The sequence below is a fragment of the Leucoraja erinacea genome, chromosome 36, assembly GCF_028641065.1.
Source record: "Leucoraja erinacea ecotype New England chromosome 36, Leri_hhj_1, whole genome shotgun sequence".
NCBI classification, from domain to species: domain Eukaryota; kingdom Metazoa; phylum Chordata; class Chondrichthyes; order Rajiformes; family Rajidae; genus Leucoraja; species Leucoraja erinaceus.
Genome location: NC_073412.1, coordinates 9,748,941 through 9,772,294, shown reverse-complemented (window position 1 = coordinate 9,772,294; position 23,354 = coordinate 9,748,941). Strand labels below are relative to the sequence as shown.

The window sequence follows — 23,354 nt, the reverse complement described above, 5'->3', positions numbered from 1 at the left end:
CCCACGCCGACCAACATGCCCCATCTACACTAGTTCCACCTGCCTGCGTTTGTCCCATATCACTCTTATCCCATTCATGTGCGTGTCTAAATGCTTCTGAAATGTTCCAAAGTACCTGCCTCAACTACCTCCTCCGGCAGCTCGTTCCATACACAATAGACAATAGGTGCAGAGTAGGCCATTCGGCCCTTCGAGCCAGCACAGCCATTCAATGTGATCATGGCTGATCATCCATCATCAGTAGCCCGTTCCTGCCTCCCCATATCCCCTGACTCCGCTATCTTTAAGAGCCCTATCTAGATCTCTCTTGAAAGCATCCAGAGAACCGGCCTCCACTGCCTTTTGTGTGAAAAGTTACCCCTCAGATTCCTATTTAATCTTTCTCCCCTCACCTTAAACCTATGTCCTTTGGTTCTCGATTCCCCTACTCGTGGCAAAGGACTGTGCATAAGAGCGACAGTGTTGCAGCTGGCAGACCCACTGCCCCTCTGCGCCAGTGACCCAGGTTAAAATCCTGACCTCGGGTACTGTCTGTGCGGAGTTTGCACGTTCTCCTGTGACCATGTGGGTTCCCTCCGGGTGCTTCGGTTTCCTCCCCCATCCCAAAGACGTGCAGGTTTGTAGGTTAATTGTCTCTGTAAATTTCCACTGGTGTGTAGGAGATCAATAAGACACACAACATATAACTAGTGACTAGGTGGTCGATGGTCGGCGTGGACTCAGTGGGTCGAAGGATCTCTAAACTAAAGCAAACATTACAACATTGCCACCTTGCAGCCCCCTAGGTGATACCCCCTGCCTTTGTTCGAGGGGTGTTCCCTCCCACCTTGCTCAATCCCTCGAGCGGCAGAAGGAACAAATTAGTCGAGCATCCTGAACTGCTTTTCACTTCCCAGCTCTCGGGCTGCGATAACTGGCTGCAGAGCCAGTGCAGGGTAAAAGCTGGAACAATACAACAGCCCCTTTACAATGAGTGAGAAAATCATTCAATACCACGGCAGTAGATCATCCTAAACCAATGTTGTTCCCGTTTTCTCACCATATCCCTTAGTCACGTTCGCTGATACGTTGAACGAGTGATGAAGTACATGCAAGGAGAGGTTCTAGGAGTAGAATCAGGCCATTCGGCCCGTCAATTCCATTCGTCCATTCATTCATGGCTGATCTATCCTTCCCTCTCAACCCCATTCTCCTGCCTTCTCCCCATAACCTCTGGCAGCCTTACTAATTAAGAATCTGACAATCCCCACCTGAAAAATATCCATGGACTTGGCCTCCACAGCCCTCAAAGGCCATTGTGGCGAGATGGGCGAGGAGATGGATCAGAATGGATGGCTGAACAGAATGGATCTAGCAACAGCCAGAATGGGCTGTTCCTGTGCTTCACACAAGAATGTATTACATCAATCAATACCATAGTCTCAGCGATCAATATGTTGTACTGCATGCCTGCTCGAGTTTCTAAACAATCCACAACTGTGGTTAAAGTGCAGTTTGTTAAGGATTCAACCCCACACTTACACAACTTGACCTAATATGACATGTGCTTTGACTATCAATACTACACAAATACAATGTTATCTCCCTATTTCTCAATCACATCTCAACCCTTTGTCCCATATTTTCCACCTCACAGATTTTCCACAAACAAACCTCTACAGGTGCACTGCAGAGAGTATTCTGACTGCATCGTGGCTTGGCAAAGCAATTCCAAAGCGCAGGAACGCGAGGGGCTGCAGAGACGGTTTGCTCGGCCCAAAGACAAGCACAAAATGTCGGAGTAACTCAGCGGGACAGGCAGCATCTCTTCATAGAAGGAATGGGTGACGTTTCGGGTCGAGCCTTCTGAAGAAGGGTCTCAACCCGAAACGTCACCTATTCCTTTTCTCCAGAAGTGCTGCCTGTCCCACTGAGTTGCTCCAGCTTTTTTGTGTCTATCTTCGGTTTAAACCAGCATCTGCAGTTCCTTCCTACAGGTTACTCAGCCCAGTCCATAACGGGCACAGCCCCCCCTAACTCCACCATTGAAATGAGATGATGTCTTATGGCGGTTTCATCTATCAGCAAGGATCCCCACCATCTGGGCTTCTCACTGCCACCACCTGGCAGGAGGTACACAAGCCTGAAGTCCCACACCACCAGGTTCAAGAACAGCTACTTCCCTACATCCACCAGGTCTTGAAACAACCTGGATAGAGTAGATGTGGAGAGTCTAGGACCAGGGGCCATCGCCTCAGAATTAAAGGACGTTTCTTTAGGTAGGAGATGAGCAGTCATTTCCTCAGAGAGTTAGATTTAGCTCTTAGGGCTAAAGGAATCAAGGGATATGGGGGAAAAAAACAGGAACGGTGTACTAATTTTCGATGGTCAGCTATGATCATATTGAATGACAATAAACAATAGACAATAATAGACAGTAGGTGCAGGAGTAGGCCATTCGGCCATTCAATGTGATCATGGCTGATCATCCCCAATTAGTAGCCCGTTTCTGCATTCTCCCCATATCCCCTGTCTCCGCTATTTTTAAGAGCCCTATCTAGCTCTCTCTTGAAAGTATCCAGAGAACCGGCCTCCACCGTCCTCTGAGAACGGCGGTGCTGGCTCGAAGGGCTGCATCTATTTCCTTTGTTTCCATGTAGTCAGAGGATGGTGAATCTGCGAAATTCATTTCCACAGAAATCTGTGGAAGCCGTCAATGGATATTTTTACGGCAGAGATAGATTCTAGATTAGGACGAGTGTCTGGGGTTATGGGGCGAAGGCAGGAGAATGGTGTTAAGAGGGAAAGATGGATCAGCCATGATTGAATGGTGGCGTAGACTTGAGGGGCCGAATGGTCTAATACTGCTCCTATCACTTATGAATTTATGAAGCTGCACAACCGTAATTCTGCTTCAGCAAGGGTGTGGACCACCTGTTGCACCACCACGGACTTGTGTTATAATTGTGTTTTTGCACTGCAGTATTTTCCTTATTATTCATTAACTTGTATAATTTCTAGTTTTGTTTGTTTTTACACATACAGCAAAAAAACCAGGCGCTTCGGCCTGAGCCTGCGCCAACCAGTGACCACCCCATGCACGAACCTACATACTCCAGGGACAATTTTACAACTTACCAAAGCCAATTACCTACAAATCTGTACGTCTTTGGAGTGTGGGAGGAAACCAGAGCACCCGGAGAAAACCCACAGTCACAGGGAGAAGGTACAAACTGTGTATAGACAGCACCCGTAGTCAGGAACAAACCGGGTCTCTGGAGCTGTGAGGCAGCAACTGTACAGTTGTGCAACTGTGCTGTGTGTGTGTGCTCCAAGTCCCCGTGCCTGCTGCAGATTCTCATTGTACCTGTAACTGTACCTCATTGTACCTATGCACCTAACAATAACCTGGAAGATAGACACAGGCAGCATCTCTGGAGAGAAGCAGTGGGTGACGTTTCGGGTCGAGACCCTTCTTCAGACTGAAGAAACGTCACCCATTCCTTCTCTCTAGAGATGCTGCCTGTCCTGCTGCGTTACTCCAGCATTTTCGTGTCTATCGTTGGTTTAAACCAGAACCCGCAGTTCCTTCCAACACGATAAACTCAACGAGACTTGACCCTGCGACCCACTAGCTTTCCCCGCCGTTGTCCCACTCCATCCCGGGCCAATCCCTTTCTCCTCTTCACTGCCATGGGCCCTCGCTCACGTTTGCTCTCCTATATTCACCAGGTTTATGGGGCTGTCCCACTGTACGAGCTAATTCAAGAGTTCTCCCGAGTTTCCCGATTCGAACTCGGAGAATTACAGTAATAGCCGCTCGTAGGTACTCGGGGCTCTCGTGGACGTTTTTCAACATGTTGAAAAATCTTCACGAGTCTTTACGAGCTAACCGCGTTTCACGAGTACCTGCCGTTAGCGTTACGAGCCACTAAGAGACGTCCCGAGCTCCGACGTACCCGCTACGTACATTCTACGTGCTTGTCACGAGTTTGATTTTTTTTTTAACTCGGGAGAGCTCTTGGGTAAACTCGTACAGTGGGACAGGGCCATTAAGCTCCTCATCTCACTGATTGGATTTTCCCACCCTGCCGATGTGAAGCTCTGACCAAACTGGCCCACGTATCGGTTAGTGAACCACTCGTATTCACAAGACTTGTTCGGCACAGTAAAACATCCGTGAACACTTCCCGGGGGGAAACATAACACTTGGTATCAAGTCACATATTGTGCCAGGTAACCAGAAGATTAAGGGGGGGGGGGGGGGGGGGGGGGGGGGGGGGCATTGTTATGGAGAGGGAGCAAAGGGTGGGGGGCTATCAGCAGAGAATTTCAACATTTATAACTGGAAGACTCGTAGTCCAAGAGTCAATGTAGATCGGTGAGTGCAGAAATATTGGACAACTGGACGCCTTCATATTTGGGCTGCAGGCCCATTCTTAGTCACGTGTGTGACCAAAAATGAGGGGGGGGGGGGGAATTGTGGAATACATCTCTTCTGATTCTGAGAGCATCACAGGCATATTGTTTTGTACTGCACATATGACTCATTTTTTTCCGCTTTATCAAGTGAAATTTTTATATGTTATGCTGATAATGTTTCTTTAGGGCAAGAGGCCCGAGGTGACTGGTCACGTGTGTGACATCCTGGCTGACTTCTCAAAGAATGGGCCTGTAGAGATTTGGATCAGTTATCCAGCCAGAGTAAAACGGTCCAAGTGAAAGTGTTTGTACTGGTCCACACACAATCCCCACCCTGTGGTTGACAAATGCAGTTTTTTGGTCGTTACGTTACGTTCAAGGATTGGATAGTAGACGGAGCCTGCTGCAGCCTGCACCCAGGGCCTAGACTGGATTATCGCCAGTACAGTCTGACAGCCATGGCCAGCAGGAGATCCCTTTGACTAGAGCAGTAATCCAGGGTGAATACAGAGCCAGGTGTAAAATACTGCTGACAATACATAGTTGGAAACAACCCAGCTTGCCTCTCCAAACTTACTGCATGTAGAGATCGCACGGGAACAAAGCAATCTAGAAATTCAAAATGGGATTCTGGTCTTTCTGCATTCCTGTCACCAAGTACCCAATGAGGGATTTACAATCTCTAATCAGTGAGACCCAAGGCAGAAAGTTAATGAACCAAAAAGATCCCAAGATCACATATTCAGCAGAATCCAACCTCTATAGCCCCCGGCATCTTGTTTCCCGCAATACATGAGATTCAGTTCGTGCCGACCAACTTATGTCGAAAGTGATTAATGTGATAAGAGCCATGAAGCAGAATAAATGCTGGCTGGAGATGGGGCAATTATAAAGTTATCCAGTGTGAGAGGCAGTGGATAACTTTAGGGCCAGTGACGACAACTTGTGGATTATTCAAGCAGACATATTACAAGTATATCAGTAGCGGACTCATTTATGAGGCTCTCTGATAAGTACTTTGGTTCTTTGGTTCCAGCTAGGGTTCTGGGCTCATCTTTGGGGTGAGATAATAAACTAGAGGCTCTGGCTGCCTCCTCGGACGGGCAGCGAGTTACTAAGCACAAGGGCTGTCTGGAACACAGAATGGTACATCAGAGGAGCAGGTCCTTCGGCCCACAATGTCTGTACTCAATAGGATGCGGAGAGAAATTAATCTGTGCCATCTCCCTCCATTCTCTGGCAATCCATGTGCTTCTCTAAAACCTTTGTGAATGCCTCTGCTGTATCTGCCTCCGCAACAACCCCTGGCAGCGGGATCCAGGCTATGAGTAAATAAAATCACAGAGTAAAACAAACTGGCCCTGCATGGCATCTCCTTTAAACTTTATCCCCCTCACCTTAAAGCTATGCCTCTAGGCTTATACTTTACCATCCTGGGAAAATGATTACGCCAAAACTGATCATCTGATCACTCCAATATTATGCTTCACAAGTATTATCTGTTTTGGAAAGCAGGAGGTTGTGCATATAGTAACAAATACAAATGTCTTTAAAATATTCCAGGCTACAATCCTGACTGTGGATGCTGTCTCTTTGGAGTTTGTAGGCTCTCCCTGCAGCCATCAATTTTTTTAAAAAAGTTCTATATATACTTAAACATCCTACATTTTGTTATAACCGGAACATCTAAAGTGATCACCAAATGTTGGTCATGTCCAAGCAATTCAGCAATGTAATCCAATTAGAGCAAACAAACATAAGATAAGAGGTGACACAGTGGCTCAGCAATAGGGTTGCTGCCTTACAGCGCCAGAGACTCGGGTTCGATCCTGGCCACCGGTGTTGAATGTAGAGTTTGTACATTCTCTCTAGGACCATGTGGGTTTTCTCCGGGTGCTCTGGTTTCCATCGACATTCCAAAGATGTGCAGGTTTGCAGGATAATTGGCTTCTGTAAATTGTCCCTAGTGTGTAGGGTAGAACTAGTGAATGGGTGATCGCTGGTCGGCACAAACTTGGTGTACAGAGGGGGGCCGTTTCCACGTTGTAACTCTAAACTAAACTAAACGAGCATGACATCAGTCTGAAGAAGGGTCTCGACCCGAAACATCACCTATTCCTTCGCTCCATAGATGCTGCAGCACCCGCTGAGTTTGGGGAGAATAAGGAGGGAAGAGACAGTGACTTTAAGACTTTTGCCTCCATCACAGTGAGGAGGTGCTTGGTGAACTCACTGTGGTGGATGTTAATTTGTGTTTATTGTGTGTTTTGTTATTTATTATTATATGTATGACTGCAGGCAATGAAATTTCGTTCAGACCGAAAGGTCTGAATGACAAATAAAGGAATCTAATCTAATCAAACCTTCTCCAGCATTTTTGTCTACGTATGAGGGTCAATAGACACTAGACAATAGGTGCAGGAGTAGGCCATTCGGCCCTTCAAGCCAGCACCGCCATTCAATGTGATCATGGTTGATCATCCCCAATCAGTACCCTGTTCCTGCCTTCTCCCCATATCCCCTGACTCCGCTATTTTTTAGAGCCCTATCTAGCTCTCTCTTGAAAGCATCCAGAGAATCGACCTCCACCGCCCTCTGTGGAGTTTTCCACAGACTCACCACTCTCTGTGAGAAAAAGTGTTTCCTCGTCTCCGTTCTAAATGGCTTGCTCCTTATTCTTAAACTGTGGCCCCTGGTTCTGGACTCCCCCAACATCGGGAACATGTTTCCTGCCTCTAGAATGTCCAAGCCCTTAACAATCTTATATGTTTCAATGAGATCCCCTCTCCATGTTGATTACTTTCAACTATGAATGAAAAGTAAGTATGAGTGGAGTACAACTGGCCCATATTCATGGTGACATTCAGACACAGACAGGGTACTATATTCACCGAATCTCAATCTCTGCTTTGTCGGTTAAACCCATCCCCTGTGTCTTTGGATCCCTGTCTCGCGATCACGACTTGCTTACTTGTTAGACACGACTAGTATGACCTCAGTTGGAATATTGTGGCTGTTTGTGCACACCATCTCTGTTTGGGAAGGAAGCCAAACCCTTGAGAAATGAAGCAGATGAAGGAACAATGACTTGAAAAGTCGAGGGAAACTGAGACTGTTCTCCACATTGTATAGAAAATTACAGGAAGATTGAGGGGTGATGTTCAGAGTCATAAAAGAATTGGTAATTACGGATAATGCGCTCCCACTGGCAGAAAGGCAAGCAAAGAGTAGCAATGTTACAAAATTTTGAGATTTAAAAAATCAAGTCTGCAATTTATCCCATCAGATAAAGCATAACAATAAGTTTAATTTGACACATAATTCACTTTCATATCTCAAGTAATAAAAAAAGTTATGGCCATTTTCATACTCAGAAATTAGCATCTTGTTCCCTATTGATTTTCTATGGACATAACAAAAAAGCTGTGATCATGGACAGTCAAAAGCCCATAACCTTCTTAAAAATTAAGAGAACTGAATGAAATTTTCAGTTATCATAGATTGAAGCATTCTGAAACAAATATAAAATAATCTTACTTGGATGACCTGAAATTAAAGCATATAATTAGTTAGTTACCCAATTGTAGCTAATTTCAAACTTCGATTACTGGATCTAAACATCTATCCATTTCTTAATAAATGATTAACATTTTTAAATAGCCTAAGTGTCCAAATAATATTCACAAATAATTCACAATAAAACATGATTTTTAAATCTCATTTACATCAATTTATAGGCCAAATGGAAGGAATTTAGTGTTCAATTGCTGTAAATTAAAGTCAATTTAAATCGGCTTTCTAGTGGGTTCCTGTGAACGCGCTGGTTTAGAATGTTCACATTGCGCTGGATTTGTGCCCTCAAATGCCCAGAAAAATACTGCGGGATATAAAGAGCCCAAGATGAGCTACTCGCTATAGAAAACTTTATATACAGGGTTCTTAAGAAGCCCCTCTTAATGTAAAAATAAGGTACATACCTTTAATTGTTTGCTTTATAAAACCCTGTGGCTGCGAGAAGTCGCGGGTTTAGAGAGTGATTTTTAAACTACTATAACTATTATACAAGGCCATAAAAACTAATAATACCTTTTGCGACGGGGTCTTTCAGCGATTTTCCGTTAATGATTTACTAGGCTGAACATTTTCGATTGCAACAGCCTAGTAAAAATCGCGTTTTAAACCCGCCCCCTCTAAACAGCGCCAAAATCACGCACACGGGGTGGGGCAGATTCTCATCGAAGATTCAGGTAGGTTTTGTAACATACCTACAAAGAGTTCAGATTTAACACAATTGTCTTGAAGAATTGAAGGCAAGAAGAATGCACACAGATTCAGACATGTGACTTGAATGGATTGTAAAAGCAGATTTTAAAATGGCATTAGATAAATATTTGTAGGACAGATCTGCAGATGTTGGTTTAACCCAAAGATAGACACAAAAAGCTGGAGTAACTCAGCGTGTCAGGCAGCATCTCTGGAGAGAAGGAATAGGTGACGTTCTTTAGACTGAGAGTCAGGGGAAAGAGAAACAAGAGATTTAGAAAGTATAGAACAAATGCATATCTTTCATTCATGTGTCCTATATAGAAACATAGAAAATAGGTGCTGGAGGAGGCCATTCGGCCTTTCAAGCCAGCACCGCCATTCGTTGTGATCATGGCTGATCGTCCCCTATCAATAACCCGTGCCTGCCTTCTCCCAATATCCCTTGACTCCACTAGCCCCTAGAGCTCTATCTAACTCTCTCTTAAATCCATCCAGTGACTTGGCCTCCACTGCCCTCTGTGGCAGGGAATTCCACAAATTCACAACTCTCTGGGTGAAAAAGTTTTTTCTCACCTCAGGTCTTAAATGACCTCCCCTTTATTCTAAGACTGTGTGGCCACTGGTTCTGGACTCGCCCCACATTGGGAACATTTTTCCTGCATCTAGCCTGTCCAGTCTTTTTATAATTTTATATGTTTCTATAAGATATCCCCTCATCCTTCTAAACTCCAGTGAATACAAGCCTAGTCTTTTCAATCCTTCCTCATACGACAGTCCCGCCATCCCAGGGATCAATCTCGTGAACCTACACTGTCACTACGAAGTCAATGTGCCTTCTACATCTCTCCCCCCCCCCCCCCCCTGACTATTAGATAAATATTTGAGAGTTTGTAGTTGGGGGTGGGGGGTAAAAAACGGGGGAACTAAGACTTTTTTTTACCAAATAACTCGACACGGCTACAAAGGCCTGAACAACCTCTTTCTCAGCTGCGTCATTCTCTGGTCTTATGAATAAGGGTCACGTTTCACAGCAGTCACGGCACAGCGGAGAATGCTTTACTGTTCACCACCCCCTCATTCTACATCAGATGCCGCTGCACGCCGTGCCAACTCTGCATACATACAAGTGGCAATGAAGCTCCATTCACTCTTCCCCCGACACAAATACAGGGCACATTAAGCTGCTTTGTTGCAATCACATTGACTTTTCATTACAGTTTTACAGTTAGAAAACATGACTTCATCTCATGTTTATGCCTTGGAACAGGAACTGGCACATTTTGATTTTAAATGAACTGAGAACTACAAACATCCTAAATCTTATCTAACTGAGCTGCTTAAAAAGATCAAAAGATTACAAGGTTAAAGAAAAGTCACTGTTCGTGGGAAAGTGCATAATAAGATGCAACCTTGCTTAGGCTGGGAGTTGACTGAAGGCATCAGAGGGGTGGGTGGGTTGCCGTGATCTGAAGAGCAGCCGGGCTCAAGACGCTGAGTGACTGTTCTCCCAGTAACTACTGATTACTGAACCCGGGATAAAGCTGGCCTCTGCTTCACCAAGTAGCACAGTGGTGCAGCGATGGTTACTGCCTTACAGTGCCAGAGAACCAGGTTCAATCCTAACGTTGGGTGCTGTCTGTACGGTGTTTGTACGTTCGTTCTCCCCGTGACCTGCGCAGCTTTTCTCCGGTTTCCTCCCCACGCTCCAAAGATGTACAGATTTGTAGGCTCATTGACGTGGTAAAATTGTAAATTGTCCCCAGTGTGTGTAGGACAGTGTTAGTGCGTGGGGGTCGCTGGTCGGCGCGGACTCGGTGGGCCGAAGGGTCTGTTTCCGCGCTGTATCTCTAAACTAAACTAAGCGCCCAGTCGGCGGGCTTACCTCACTGGAGTCCGCCAGGAATTCCTGCATCACATCGCTCTCCCCAAGAACAGTGACCGAGCACACTGCAAAACAAAGCAGAGAACAGGCGTTACCCCACAGCTCACTCCAGCACAGGAATTGCAGATGCTGCTTTACACTAAAGACACTAAAAAAAATGAAGATAGACACAAAAAGCTGGAGTAACTCAGCGGGTCAGGTAGAAACATCATCTATTCCTTTTCTTCAGAGATGCTGTCTGACCCGCTGAGTTACTCCAGCTTTTTGTGTCTATCTTCATTTTTTTTTAACTTTTGGGAAGTGAAGGCGCTGAAACACTGTCAGAGCTATGGTTTCATGCACTGAATGGAGCGGCCAGACATTGAATTATTGTTCACTTACAGCCTATCATGTCATTCTGCACAGCCTTCCACTACCTCAAACAATGACACTGTTCAAAGTGCATGCTCACTAAATCATCTTTCCCAATCTTTATACCAATTCTTTTTTTTTTCTTTTTTTTTTAAATTAGAAGTACAATAAGTTGCAGTAATACACACCACATATATCTCATTACATTTGTTGTACCCCTTCATTTTTGAACTTTACAAAAGATAGAAATAAAGGAAGTAAGGAAAGTGAGAAAGAGTCGTGAAGGTGCAGGAAAGTGTTGGGAAAAGAAAGCCCATTAGAAAAGGAGTTAAAGAAGAAAGTTAAGAAATAAACCCTAGAAAAGAAAGAAAGAAAGAGTAACAATCGCTCTATTATAAATAAAATTTTTAAAAAAACTCCGCAAAAAGGGATATACCAACTGTATTTTTCACCCCCCATTACCAGATCCTGGTACCATTTATTTTTTAAATTACTATTGCACCTTAAGCTTGTAATAAGCCCAGAAATGCAGACCACGTCTTTTGGAAGTGGTCTGCTTTGCCTGCTAGGAGGAATCTCATCTCTTCCAGATGTAATGTTTCGAACATGTTTGAAATCCACATTTTTATTGTTGGTATAGGAGCATTTTTCCAGAATTTGAGTATAAGCTTTTTCCCCATTATTAGCCCGTAATTAAGTAAATTCTTTTGAAACACGTTTAGTTCAGGGCTACCTTCCGTTGTTCCAAAAATAATCCATTCTGCTTTTGGTATGAGTTTTATTTTAAATAGTTTTGTGAAGATTTCAAATATTTCGTCCCAGAATTTTTGGATTTTTATACAAAAAACAAAAGAGTGCGCTATGGTAGCTTCATGAGACTTACATTTATCACGAATGGGTGAGACGTTAGGGAAAAGTTTATTTATTTTTGTTTTTGAATAGTATAGTCTATGTAATGTTTTGAATTGAATTAGAGTATGTCATACGTTGATCGAGCATTTATGCACATATAGTAAGTGTTTATCCCAGCTCTCTTTTGAAATTTTTATAGCTAGTTCTTGTTCTTGTTCATTTTATGAGAGCACGATCATACGAGAGCAAGAACAAATTCATGAGTGCCGTAACACTGTAGAGTTAGCGTCGTGAATATCAGAGCTGGAATCCACTGGGCCTGACAAAGCCAGCAGTAATGGGCCATTCTCACCATTCTCAATTCTGTGGCACAGTGGAGCAGCTGCCTCACAACACCAGAGACCCGGGTTTAATCCTGACCTTGGGTGCTGTCTGTGCAGAGTTTGCACGTTCTCCCTTTTGATTTTCTCCCACATCCCAAAGACGTGTGGATTTGGAGGTTAATTGGCCTCTAAATTGCCCCTAGTGTGTAAAGAACGGATCAGAAAGTGGGACAACATAGGACTCGTGGGCCCCAGAGGGTCTGTTTCCATGCTGTATCTTTCCATCATTCAGTCATGCATTAAACTAAGCAAGAACAAAACATATATCTTTGTGGTCCCCAAGGGAATTGCGAAGTCCATTCAATTGATGCTGTCACGTTAGTGTCAGTACTGGAAAATATCTTTGATGATTGAACTTCCACATTTTGTTAACTATTAAGGCATTAACTTGCATCAAAGGTTGAGTTACACCACGGTACAGCATCTTAACACTACGACTCGCAATGGGAGCCCACAGAGATCCGTGCCTACAACTGGTGTGCAACGGGAATTGAAACTAGCTGTCGTGGACCACGAGTGTGGTGTCCATGTAGTGGTCCAACCAAGACCGGCTTCCGAACTGATCAACAGCACAAGACGATGTGTCAGCATCCCGTGGCTGGCTTTTATCTTCCAGTATAGCACCTGACCCAATTCTTAAGATATTAAAGGGCTTTCATTTTCAATCCCATGCGTTCCAACTTGACCACCTGAGTAAAACAGTTTAGTTTTAAAACAACCTTGTACTCATTTTATTTGGCATTACCATCTTTTTCTTCAGGACAATCTGCACTATCACACATTTTGGACAGCTTGAAGATGATTCACATTAAATATAGACCAGCAAGGCATTCACACCTCCACTTCACACCAACACTGTCTGTCTGCCTTTATCCGTGTACATTCTTTCTGGTAATTCTTTCAGAATTAATACACAACTATGAGAAATTTGAATGAGCACAATGTGTTCACAATGGCCTTACCACTGAAATTAGGTCAATAATCTGTCCCTTCTGGGCCTGTAAGAGTCTCCACTCCATTGGGCCTGACTCTTCACACAAATATAGCTTTTCACTAAATTTGTATAGTTGGCTCTGAAACAGGCCCTTCGGCCCACTAAGTCCACGGCAACCAGCGATCCCCACGTGTTAATGCTATCCTACACACACTAGGGACAATATATATTTACACAAAGCCAATCAACCTACAAACCTGCACGTCTTTGGAGTGTGGGAGGAAACCGAAGATCTCGGAGAAAACCCACGCGGTCATATGGAGAACGTACAGTACAGCACCCGTAGTTGGGATCGAACCCGGGTCTCTGGCACAGAAAAGCAGGAACTATACTGCTGCACCACCATGCCGCCCACAGTTAAATTAGTTTCATCCAAGTTGTGCCTTTGTTATGTTCCTGCCTGCAACATTGAATTGCTTCTGGTTTTATCAAAGTCCTGATCACATGGAACTCATACACAGCATCTGGGAGGAAATCAAAGTGAGCTGATGGTGGAGATCCAACACTTCCAATGTCTAGCCACTCCTCGTAGATTCAATCCAAGCGCCACATATTCTTCACCAGAACGATTTGCACAACTAAAATAAATTCAATTTCGGGCAAATTTTGATCAAATGTACCATTAAGCTGATTTTCAGCATCCACAGAGTTTTACTTTAATAGAGAAAGATTTCCATCTACAGTAAATCTCCAATACTCAAGGCACTGAGTGACTTCCCACAGTAACTAGTGATTACTGAACCCGGGATAAAGCTTGCTTCTGTTTCACCAAGCAGCACAGTGACGCAGCGATAGAGTTGCTGCCTTACAGCGCCAGAGACCCAGGTTCAATCCTAACTACGGGTGCTGTCTGGGGAGTTCTTGGAATGAACTCGTACCGTGGGACAGGGCCATTAGAATGGAGGCGCTGTGAGGTCAGAATCCTATTTAAGGAAGCAAAATGAGGAGTAACAAATGAACACGATTTGCCCTAACAAGGAGAGAAGATTTCTGGATGAAGCTTATGCAAAAGGAGAGGCTGAGAAGAGAACCCGAGAGTGCTATTTTGCAATTTCAAGCAAAAACACAAAGTGTGTAGGAGCTCAGCGGGTCAGGCAGCATCTCTGGAGGAAACTGACAGGTGATGTTTCAGGTTGAAAGCCTCTAGCACCGAGTTTTGGTCAAAACTTCAGGGTCAGCAGTTCCTTGCGCCTCTGTACAACATTTTTTTTGCCTGACTGAAGATAATTTAGTTTGATAATCAAACGTTGATAATCAAAAGGCCACGACTAGGTGGTTCCGATTGTAACAGGTAGCCAACCCATGACCAAGGATTTGACGGGAAATTGTAAACATGCCTCCATTGTGAACTGTAGTCACTTGGTCAGAACCAACAATGGATGCAAGATGGAGAGCAGCCAAACACGTAATACATTTATGCAGTGGATCACAAAAGTTTGATTAAAAACAACACAATCCCGTGACTATAATCAGTGATCAACAGCTGAAGCCAGCTACACTGTTCAAGCCTTCTTTTTGAATTGTACATACTCAAGAATAATGACTTCTGGAAGTTGCCGAGTGTGATGAACCTTGAACAGCAGCTGAAACGACACAGTAGCTGGTGTAGACACAAAGTGCTGGAGTAACTCAGCAGAGTGACCCAGTGTCTCGAAACGTCACCCCTTCCTTCTCTCCAGAGATGCAGCCTGCCTTGCTGAGTGACTCCAGCTTTTTGTGTCTATCTTCGGTTTAAAGCAGCATCTGCAGTTCCTTCTTACATTTTAAAGCTCCATCCCACACTGATCCATCAGGGCCTCCTTCACGGAGACAATGCAAGCCTGTGGATCAACATCTCACCCTCCGTCTGTGCTCGGAACCGCCTTCTCCAGCTTCCCCACTCTCCAACTTCAGATAACTGGCTTTATCCGTCTGCATCAGAACCGGGCATTCCTTTTTTTTGTTGTTGATTTTATTAGAAGTTAATACAGCACAAAACAGTACAGTGGAACCTAATTTTAGGTGCCAACTATGTAATACCGTAATCCATTCTATGTACAGCCTCTAGTTTTATGTTATGAGAAGGAAGTAAGCAAGACAAGAAAAAGAAAACGATAGAAAGAGGAAAAAGTGGAAAAATAGATGGTAGAGAATCGAAAAACGTGAAGTGTGTATATAAAAAATAAAAAAGGAAGAGAGAAAGTGGAAAGTAGAAATAGAAGAGAAGGCCCCTTAAAAGAGAATTTTTCAAATCTGTATTCGGAGATTCCTGTTGCATTCCTGTTGCCGACATTTTAACTCGGCTTTTCCCTCTCCAGTGCCTTACACTGACCAAGCGTCAAGAAGGGTCCCGACCCAAAACATCACTTTCATGTTCTCCAGGGATGCTGCTTGACCTCACGGAGTTACTCCAGCACTTTGTACCTTTTTATGTGGACATTGGCAAACTCCCATGTCCACATGCCCTCCCATCCCTTCGCTGAGGTGAGTGTGTGTCAGATTAATGCAGAAACAAGGAACTGCAGATGCTGGTTTACACAAAAAGACACAAAGTGCCGGAGAAACTCAATGGGTGAGGCAGCATCTATGGAGTGTAGGAAATAGGCAACGTTTCGGGACGAAACGTTGCCTATTTCCTTCGCTCCATAGATGCTGCCTCACCCACTGAGTCTCACCAGCATTTTTGTCTACCTTCGATTTTCCTGCAGAAGCAAAAAAACTGGCCTTGTGAGAGGTTCACAAACAGGTATCAGAATATAAAACTATTCAAATAAATTCATGAAATGCTGGAGGAACTTGAAATGCGAGACAAGGCAGCATCTGTGGAGGGAATGGACAGGTGATGTTTCATAGAAACATAGAAAATAGGTGCAGGAGGAGGCCATTCGGCCCTTCGAGCCAGTACCGCCATTCATTGTGATCATGGCTGATCGTCACCTATCAATAACCCGTGCCTGCCTTCTCCCCATATCCCTTGACTCCACTAGCCCCTGGAGCTCTATCTAATTCTCTCTTAAATCCATCCAGTGGCTTGGCCTCCACTGCCCTCTGTAGCAGGGAATTCCATAAATTCACAACTCTCTGGGTGAAAAAGTTTTTTCTGACCTCAGTCTTAAATGACCTCCCCTTTATTCTATTAAATGACCTCCCCTTTATTTCCCTTTACTCCCCTGGTTCTGGACTCGCCCAACATTGGGAACATTTTTCCTTCGTCTAACTTGTCCAGTCCTTTTATAATTTAATGTGTTTCTATAAGATCCAAAGTCAAGCTTCAGGTCAAGACCCTCCAGAACTGGGTTTCTGTCGAGACTCCAGCAACTGCAGTTCCTTGTGTCTCCATACAAAACCATTCGCCTGACTGAAAATCATTTCATTTGTTAATCAAGGGTCACTTTGACATTTTGTGTTTTTGTAAAGCAGCCTCTGCAGTTTTTTTGCTTCTGGAGGAAAATCGAAGGTAGACAAAAATGCTGGTGAGACTCAGTGGGTGAGGCAGCATCTATGGAGCGAAGGAAATAGGCAACGTTTCGTCCCGAAACGTTGCCTATTTCCTTCGCTCCATAGATGCTGCCTCACCCGTTGAGTTTCTCCGGCACTTTGTGTCTTTTTGTGTAAACCAGCATCTGCAGTTCTTTGTTTCTGCATTAGTCTGATGCACATTCACCTCAGCGAAGGGGTGGGAGGGCATGTGGACATGGGAGTTTGCCAATCCCAGCTAGGCCTGTTGAGTGGGGAACACTGAGGTGACTGAGCATAACCATTGTATTTCTTCTTTATCTCATTTCCGATCTAAGTATCAATATCACTGCATTAGGTTCATTATTCACCATTAAGTAAAGCAAGTCGTCTCAGTGCTGCTCACTTCCTCTTTCATGCGGTCCTGCAATATTTATCTATTTTCACACCGTGTGTTGTCATCACAGTTGCTTTCAACACCCCTTAAGGCAACACATTCCAAATCACACCTTGCCATTTTGAAATATTTGGCCCCGTGGCCTCACTTGCCTGCTACCTAAATCAGGTTAACTTAGGTTAGCAGCTTGTCCAGCAGGACAAGGATTTCATTCTATTTTACTTTGTTGCACATGGTAAGAGCTCGTGACACTGAGGACGATATATTGGCATGACTGACTGCCATGAGCTGAAAATAAGAGCATTGCAATAATTGTCTGAAGAAGGGTTTCGACCCGAAACGTTGCCTATTTCCTTCGCTCCATAGATGCTGCCTCACCCGTTGAGTTTCTCCAGCACTTTTGTCTACCTTTGATTTTCCAGCATCTGCAGTTCCTTCTTGGAACATTGCAATAAATGGCTCATTTCAGGTTGGCAGGTTTAACTAATGCTGGGAACACAACCATCATTAGTGAAAACAGAACACAGACGTTCACTGAAGGTCACTATAAAACAACAGGGTCAGAAGGTTCTGATGGGAATTATTGAACTGAAACAATAACTTCTTCCTTTCTCTACAGAAGCTGTTTGACCAACTGAGCACTTACTGCTGTATCACCAACTAACTAAGTTTAAGGGCGGCACGGTGGCCCAGCGGTAAAGTTGCTGCCTTGCAGCGCCAGAGACCTGGGTTCGATCCCGACTACAAGTGCTGTCTGTACGGACTTTGTACGTTCTCCCTGTGACTGCGTGGGTTTTCTCCGGGTGCTCTGGTTTCCTCCCACACTCGAAAGACGTACAGGTTTGTAGGTTAATTTGCTTCAGAAAAATTGTCCCTAGTGTGTAGGATAGTGTTAGTGGACGGGTCAATACAGCGCGGAATCAGGCACTTCAGCCCACCGAGTCTGCACCGACTAGCGATCCTTGCACGTTGACACTACCCTACACACACTAGGGACAGTTGCACATTTATATCAAGCCAATTAACCTACAAACCTGCACGTCTTTGGAGTGTAGGAGGAAACGGAAGATCTCGGAGAAAACCCACGCGGTCACGTGGAGAACATACAAACTCCATACAGACAGCACCCATAGTCAGGATTGAACCCGGGTCTCTGGCGCTGCAAGGCAGTAACTCTACCACTAAGCCAACTGTTATTTTTACACTTTTGTTATTTCGGAGTGAGGAAGTGGAAATCAGATCCAAATAGCAGCACACTTATGTACTCCTTTATCGACAAGAGTTTGGGTATCTGGAGAGGAACAAGGAATTGATACCATTAAAATATATTGTCAAAACACCTGCTTGCATAGTTGCGTCCAGAAGCTGATGAAAACCAGCAAAATCATACCCAGATATAATTAACTTGAAGTAGATAATGAACAGGGAAAGATTGGTGCAACAAAGGGGGTGAGGAAAAGGGAAGAAATTAATTCCCAGTTTGTTTAAGAAGAAACTGCAGATGCTGGAAAATTGTAGGTCGACAAAAATGCTGGAGAAACTCAGCGGGTGAGGCTTTATTAATTAGATTGAGAAATGTATTAATGAATTAATTAATTGATTAATTAATTAATTGATTAATGGGCTTATTAATTAATTGAGAAATGAATTCCCAATTTAATTGCTACCATTTTATCTTAAACAGCTCCAAAAGTTCTAGTTTGATCTGGAAAATGGAAAGGTAACATCACACCTAAACCTCTAAGGAACCGGATGGGAATTATTTTGTGCACTTCATTTTTTTTTGTTATGAAAAGAAAACTAAAGCTACATTGCCCTTGAAAGTAAATGTCTGCATATTCTTCACAATGAGTAGAAAATGCTCCACACATTCTGCAGGTGGAATGTGCTGACTTAGAAATGTCCAACAAGGCCTCACTGAAATTTGCTCGCTTCAAGATGAAGGGAATTGAATTAGAGCTTATGATTCACTCCCACTTTCAAACCCACGAAGGCTACATAAAGGGCATTTTCCCAAACAATTTACATTAAATTGTAACGATCAAGTAGGAGATTTGCCGGAACTAGATTCTATCAGCCCATGAAAGAAAGTCTCCATTACTTCCCACCCCCATGTCCTAATTGAGAATGGCGAGCTGATTTTCTTTTTAAATTAATTAAAATAAGAGAATTGCAGCACTGGAAGGGTGAAGGTTAAATATCTACTCCTGTTCCTGCAATATGTGCATTCCAATTAAAATTTAATGCTAAAAGTTTAACATTAAATCTCAATCAGGGAGACTTTGCATAGATACAGTAATACACTAATGTAACTAAACCTCTTACAATTTGGTCTTAAATTAGCACAAAGCATTCAAAATGTAGGACAGTGTTGTGCTTATTAAGTAAAACACAAAGTGCTGGAGTAATTCAGTGGGTCAGGCAACAACTCTGGAGAACATGGACAGACGATATTTCACTTCAGACTGAAGGAGGATCCAGACCCAAAATGTTGCCTATCCATGTTCTCCAGAGATGCTGCCTGGCCCACTTTAGTTACAGGGAAGCATGAGAGGCAGCGCTTCGAAATGGGCCTGCTGCCTGTTCCATTGTATATTTCCTTTCTTGGGCATGTATATTCCTGCTAATTTCAAACACTTGACATAATTTCATCTGCTGCATTAGCTTGTGTGATTAGTTGCCATGCTGCAGGGAAAGTAATGACGTGCGGTGACGATATTGTCAGATCTGGTCACGCCTGCCACTTCCCATCACGCTGCATTTCCAAATCAGCACTGGTACAGAATGGGTGATTTTCAGTGCTGAGTAACGCCATTCACTGCACTTCCCTGCAAACAGAGCTATTTCCAGCTTTTTCTTCTACCCCCTTGGAGAGAAAGGCAATGTCAATAACCTGCTTGATTTGAATCCACCCAAGCGCAAGCTGTACAAAAGCTGCCTTCTTTGAAAGACTGGGCATGCAGGAGCCATGCAAGACACCAGCCCCTTACAAAATACATTCCTACACTGTCTGCAGTGTGTTTGAATATGTCTAAAAGCAACAACAGTCTACACAAGTAGCCTTTCCAGTTATAAAGAATTCAAAAACTTTATTCAGAATGAATATTGAATATTCAGGAAAAGAGTCAAAGAGTAAGGCAGGGCAGGACTGAAATTGGGTGGACCTGATCAATGTCTTCTGGGTAAAGCACGGTGCAGCAAAATGCAATGACTGGAGGATGCAAACATATACTAGATTTAGACTTTAGAGATTCAGCGCGGGAAACAGGCCATTTGGCCCATCGAGTCCACTCCAACCAGCGTTCACCCAAACACTACTATCACCCTACACACTATGGACAATTTACTGAAGAAGGGTTTCGGCCCGAAACGTCGCCTATTTCCTTCACTCCATAGATGCTGCTGCACCCGCTGAGTTTCTCCAGCATTTTTGTGTGCCTATGGACAATTTACAACTTTTATCGAAGCCAATTAACCTGCAAGTCTTTGGAATGGAGGAAACCGGAGCACCCTTAGAGAACCCACGCTGCCACAGGGAGAACGCACAAACTCCATACAGACAGTTAGCACCTGTTCTTAGGATCGATCCTGGGTTTCAGTCGCTGGAAGGCAGCAACTCAACTGCTGCGCCACTTTAGATGCTTGCAGAGATTTACAAGGGCGTTGTGCGGACTTGGGAACGGAGCTTTTAGGGAGAGGTTAGACAGGCTAGGGCTTTATTCCTTGGAGCGTAGGAGGATGAGGGGTGATCTTACGGAGGTGTATAAGATCACGAGGAGAATCGATAGGGTGATGCACAGTCTTTTACCCAGAGTATGGGAATCAAGAACCAGAGAACATAGATTTAAGGTGAGGACCTGAGTGGAAACTATTTGACACAGAGGGTGGTGGGTAACTGGAACGAGCACCCACAGGAGGTAGTTGAGGCAGCAACATTTAAAAGACGTTTGGACAGGTACATGGATAGGAAATGTTCAGAGGGATATATGGGCAAATGCAGGTTAGCATGGGCAAGTTGGGCCAAAGAGTCTGTTTCCATGCTGTATGGCTCAATGACTCTACGCTGGATATCTGAAATAAAGACAGATAATGCTCAAAATCCTCAGCAGTCAGGCAGCATCCGTGGAGGGAGAAACATTAAAAGATGAAGCTAACAACCTTTCCTCAGAACGCATGAGTAGAGGCAAACCAATCCTGGGAACCTAAAGCAGTAGAAACAAAGAACTACAGATACTGGTTTACGCAAAAGTGCTGGAGCAACTCAGAGGGTCAGGCATCATCTCCTGAGATCATGGATAGGTGACGTTTCTGGTCAGGACACTTCTTCACACAGGGCCCCCTCTGGAAACATCACCCATCTATATTCTCCAGGGATAGACACAAAAATGCTGGAGTACCTCAGTGGGTCAGGCAGCATCTTTGGAGACAAAGAATAGATGACGTTTTGGGTCGAGATCCTTCCTCAAACTTCTCCAGGGATGCTGCCTGACCTGCGGAGTTACTCCAGCACCATGCTGTCCTTTAACCTAAAGCAGTGCCGTCTCCAGGCTAGAATGAGCAATTCCCCAATCCATCCACTCAGTTCTGCACAGATCAAGATTCGATGCATGGGAGCATAGTTGAAGTACGATGAACCACAAAGAATCTGCACTGTGAATGTTTTGTTAAGAATGGCACTTAAGGCAAATAAATCTCAAGTTATGGATTACAGAGGCAAATAAATAAATGATGGGTCTTTGTCCCAAACATTATGGAGGGCACTGTATGTAGCAAATATGACCTTGGCTCAGTGTCGGCTGGAAATCCATACCTGGAAACACGCGTTCAACTCCTGCTCCTGATGTACACACGTGCATGGGGATTGAAGTTCCACATTTGCATTGTGACGTCCAGCAGCATAAATATGTCTGCTGCGTATTGGTGTAAGCCTTGAAACATCCCCACCTCCTATCCCAATGGACCATGACCTTTCCGATAGCAATGATGAAATGAGTACTGCTTTAAGGTAGCATTCACATTGAAGCCCCTCATGACTGATGTCTGCAAATCGTCCACAACTTGGCTATTCCCCTGGGAAAGTATAGGAAGGTACACAACAGCCGGCTGTAACTGCAGTTTCAAACCAATGCCCAAATTATCAGCCTGCAGTTATACTCTAGAATTCAAGAACTATTGCTGGAACAATATCAATCTGAAACAATGATACTGAATTATGATGAACATTTAATTTCTCTCCAGACCAAATATCCATGATGCTAACATGATATTTATCGATATTCCAAGGCAAGTGGGTTCAAAGGAAAGACAAATAATTCATTTAATATTCACTAGAGAGATAGACAAATAATTCTTGAAGGTAGATATTTTATGTCATTTTATGTCTTCCTTTGATTTAAACCAGCATCTGCAGTTCTTTTTTTTTAATACATCTTATAAATAATTGTTGAATCTATTTGTATCCTTAACTTCAATAAGACAATGCACATTTCATCCTGGTATATGATGGAACATCTATTGGACCTAATATTATTACTTTAAAACCACCATTCCCTGATAAGTGAAGCACATAAATCTGGATTCATTGACAATCCTGTTTAGATCCTAAATTAGATCACCACAAAATACTGATTTCTCCATCTCCTTGATGCTTCCTTAAAGTGGGATTTAAAATATAAAATTATTGGGGGGAAAATAATTCATGTTGGGCAATGTGTCAGATTGGAGATAGAGTTAAAATGTTTTAGTGTACAGAGAAAGTGTTGTTTTAATGTACGAGACGCTGTTGGCTTTGAGTGCAGAGCTACGCTGTAACTGCCCCGAGCAGCGTGTCAAGCATGGAATGTGGCCTTGGCATACTGTCCTACTTCACATTTGTAAAAAGGAACTGCAGATGCTGGTTTAGACGACAGACAGACAGACAGACACACACACACAGTGAAGAAGGGTCTCGACGCAGAGGGCCTGCTTCCGCACTGTCTCTCTGAACTAAACTACAATAATGTTATTATACTTTCATAACCAAAGGTCTGTCTGTGCAAGCTTAGGGGCTGTCACTATCATTATGCATACTGTGTTGCCTCCTTTATGCAAGACTAGTCTAGTAGACTCTACACCACCATTGCATCCCTTAGCTTGCGAACACTATTGGCCAAATACTACAGTAAAAGCATTTTGTGGTGATCTCATTTAAGATCGGAACGGAATTGTCAATGAATCTAGATTTATGTGGTTCAAACATCAGGGGACGGAAGTTTAAAAGTAATAACATTAGTTCCAATTGATGTCATTCATTTATCCAGAATGAATTGTGCATTGTATATCACTAAGCTCTTATTGAAGTTAAGGATACAAATGCACATGCAGAAATTTAGGAGTAATAGAAAAGATGAAAGT

General features: G+C 43.7%; 1 protein-coding gene across 2 annotated transcripts in view; it reads right to left on the bottom strand.

The window, feature by feature from the left end:
* The window catches only part of LOC129713538 (sorting nexin-27-like), a 115,900-nt gene that overhangs the window by 17,928 nt on the left and 74,618 nt on the right, over positions 1 to 23,354 (bottom strand). For both annotated transcript variants that reach the window (XM_055662647.1, XM_055662646.1), the window contains exon 4: positions 10,550 to 10,614. In XM_055662647.1, coding sequence (XP_055518622.1) covers positions 10,550 to 10,614 — 65 coding nt within the window. The remainder of the gene's footprint in view (positions 1 to 10,549; positions 10,615 to 23,354) is intronic.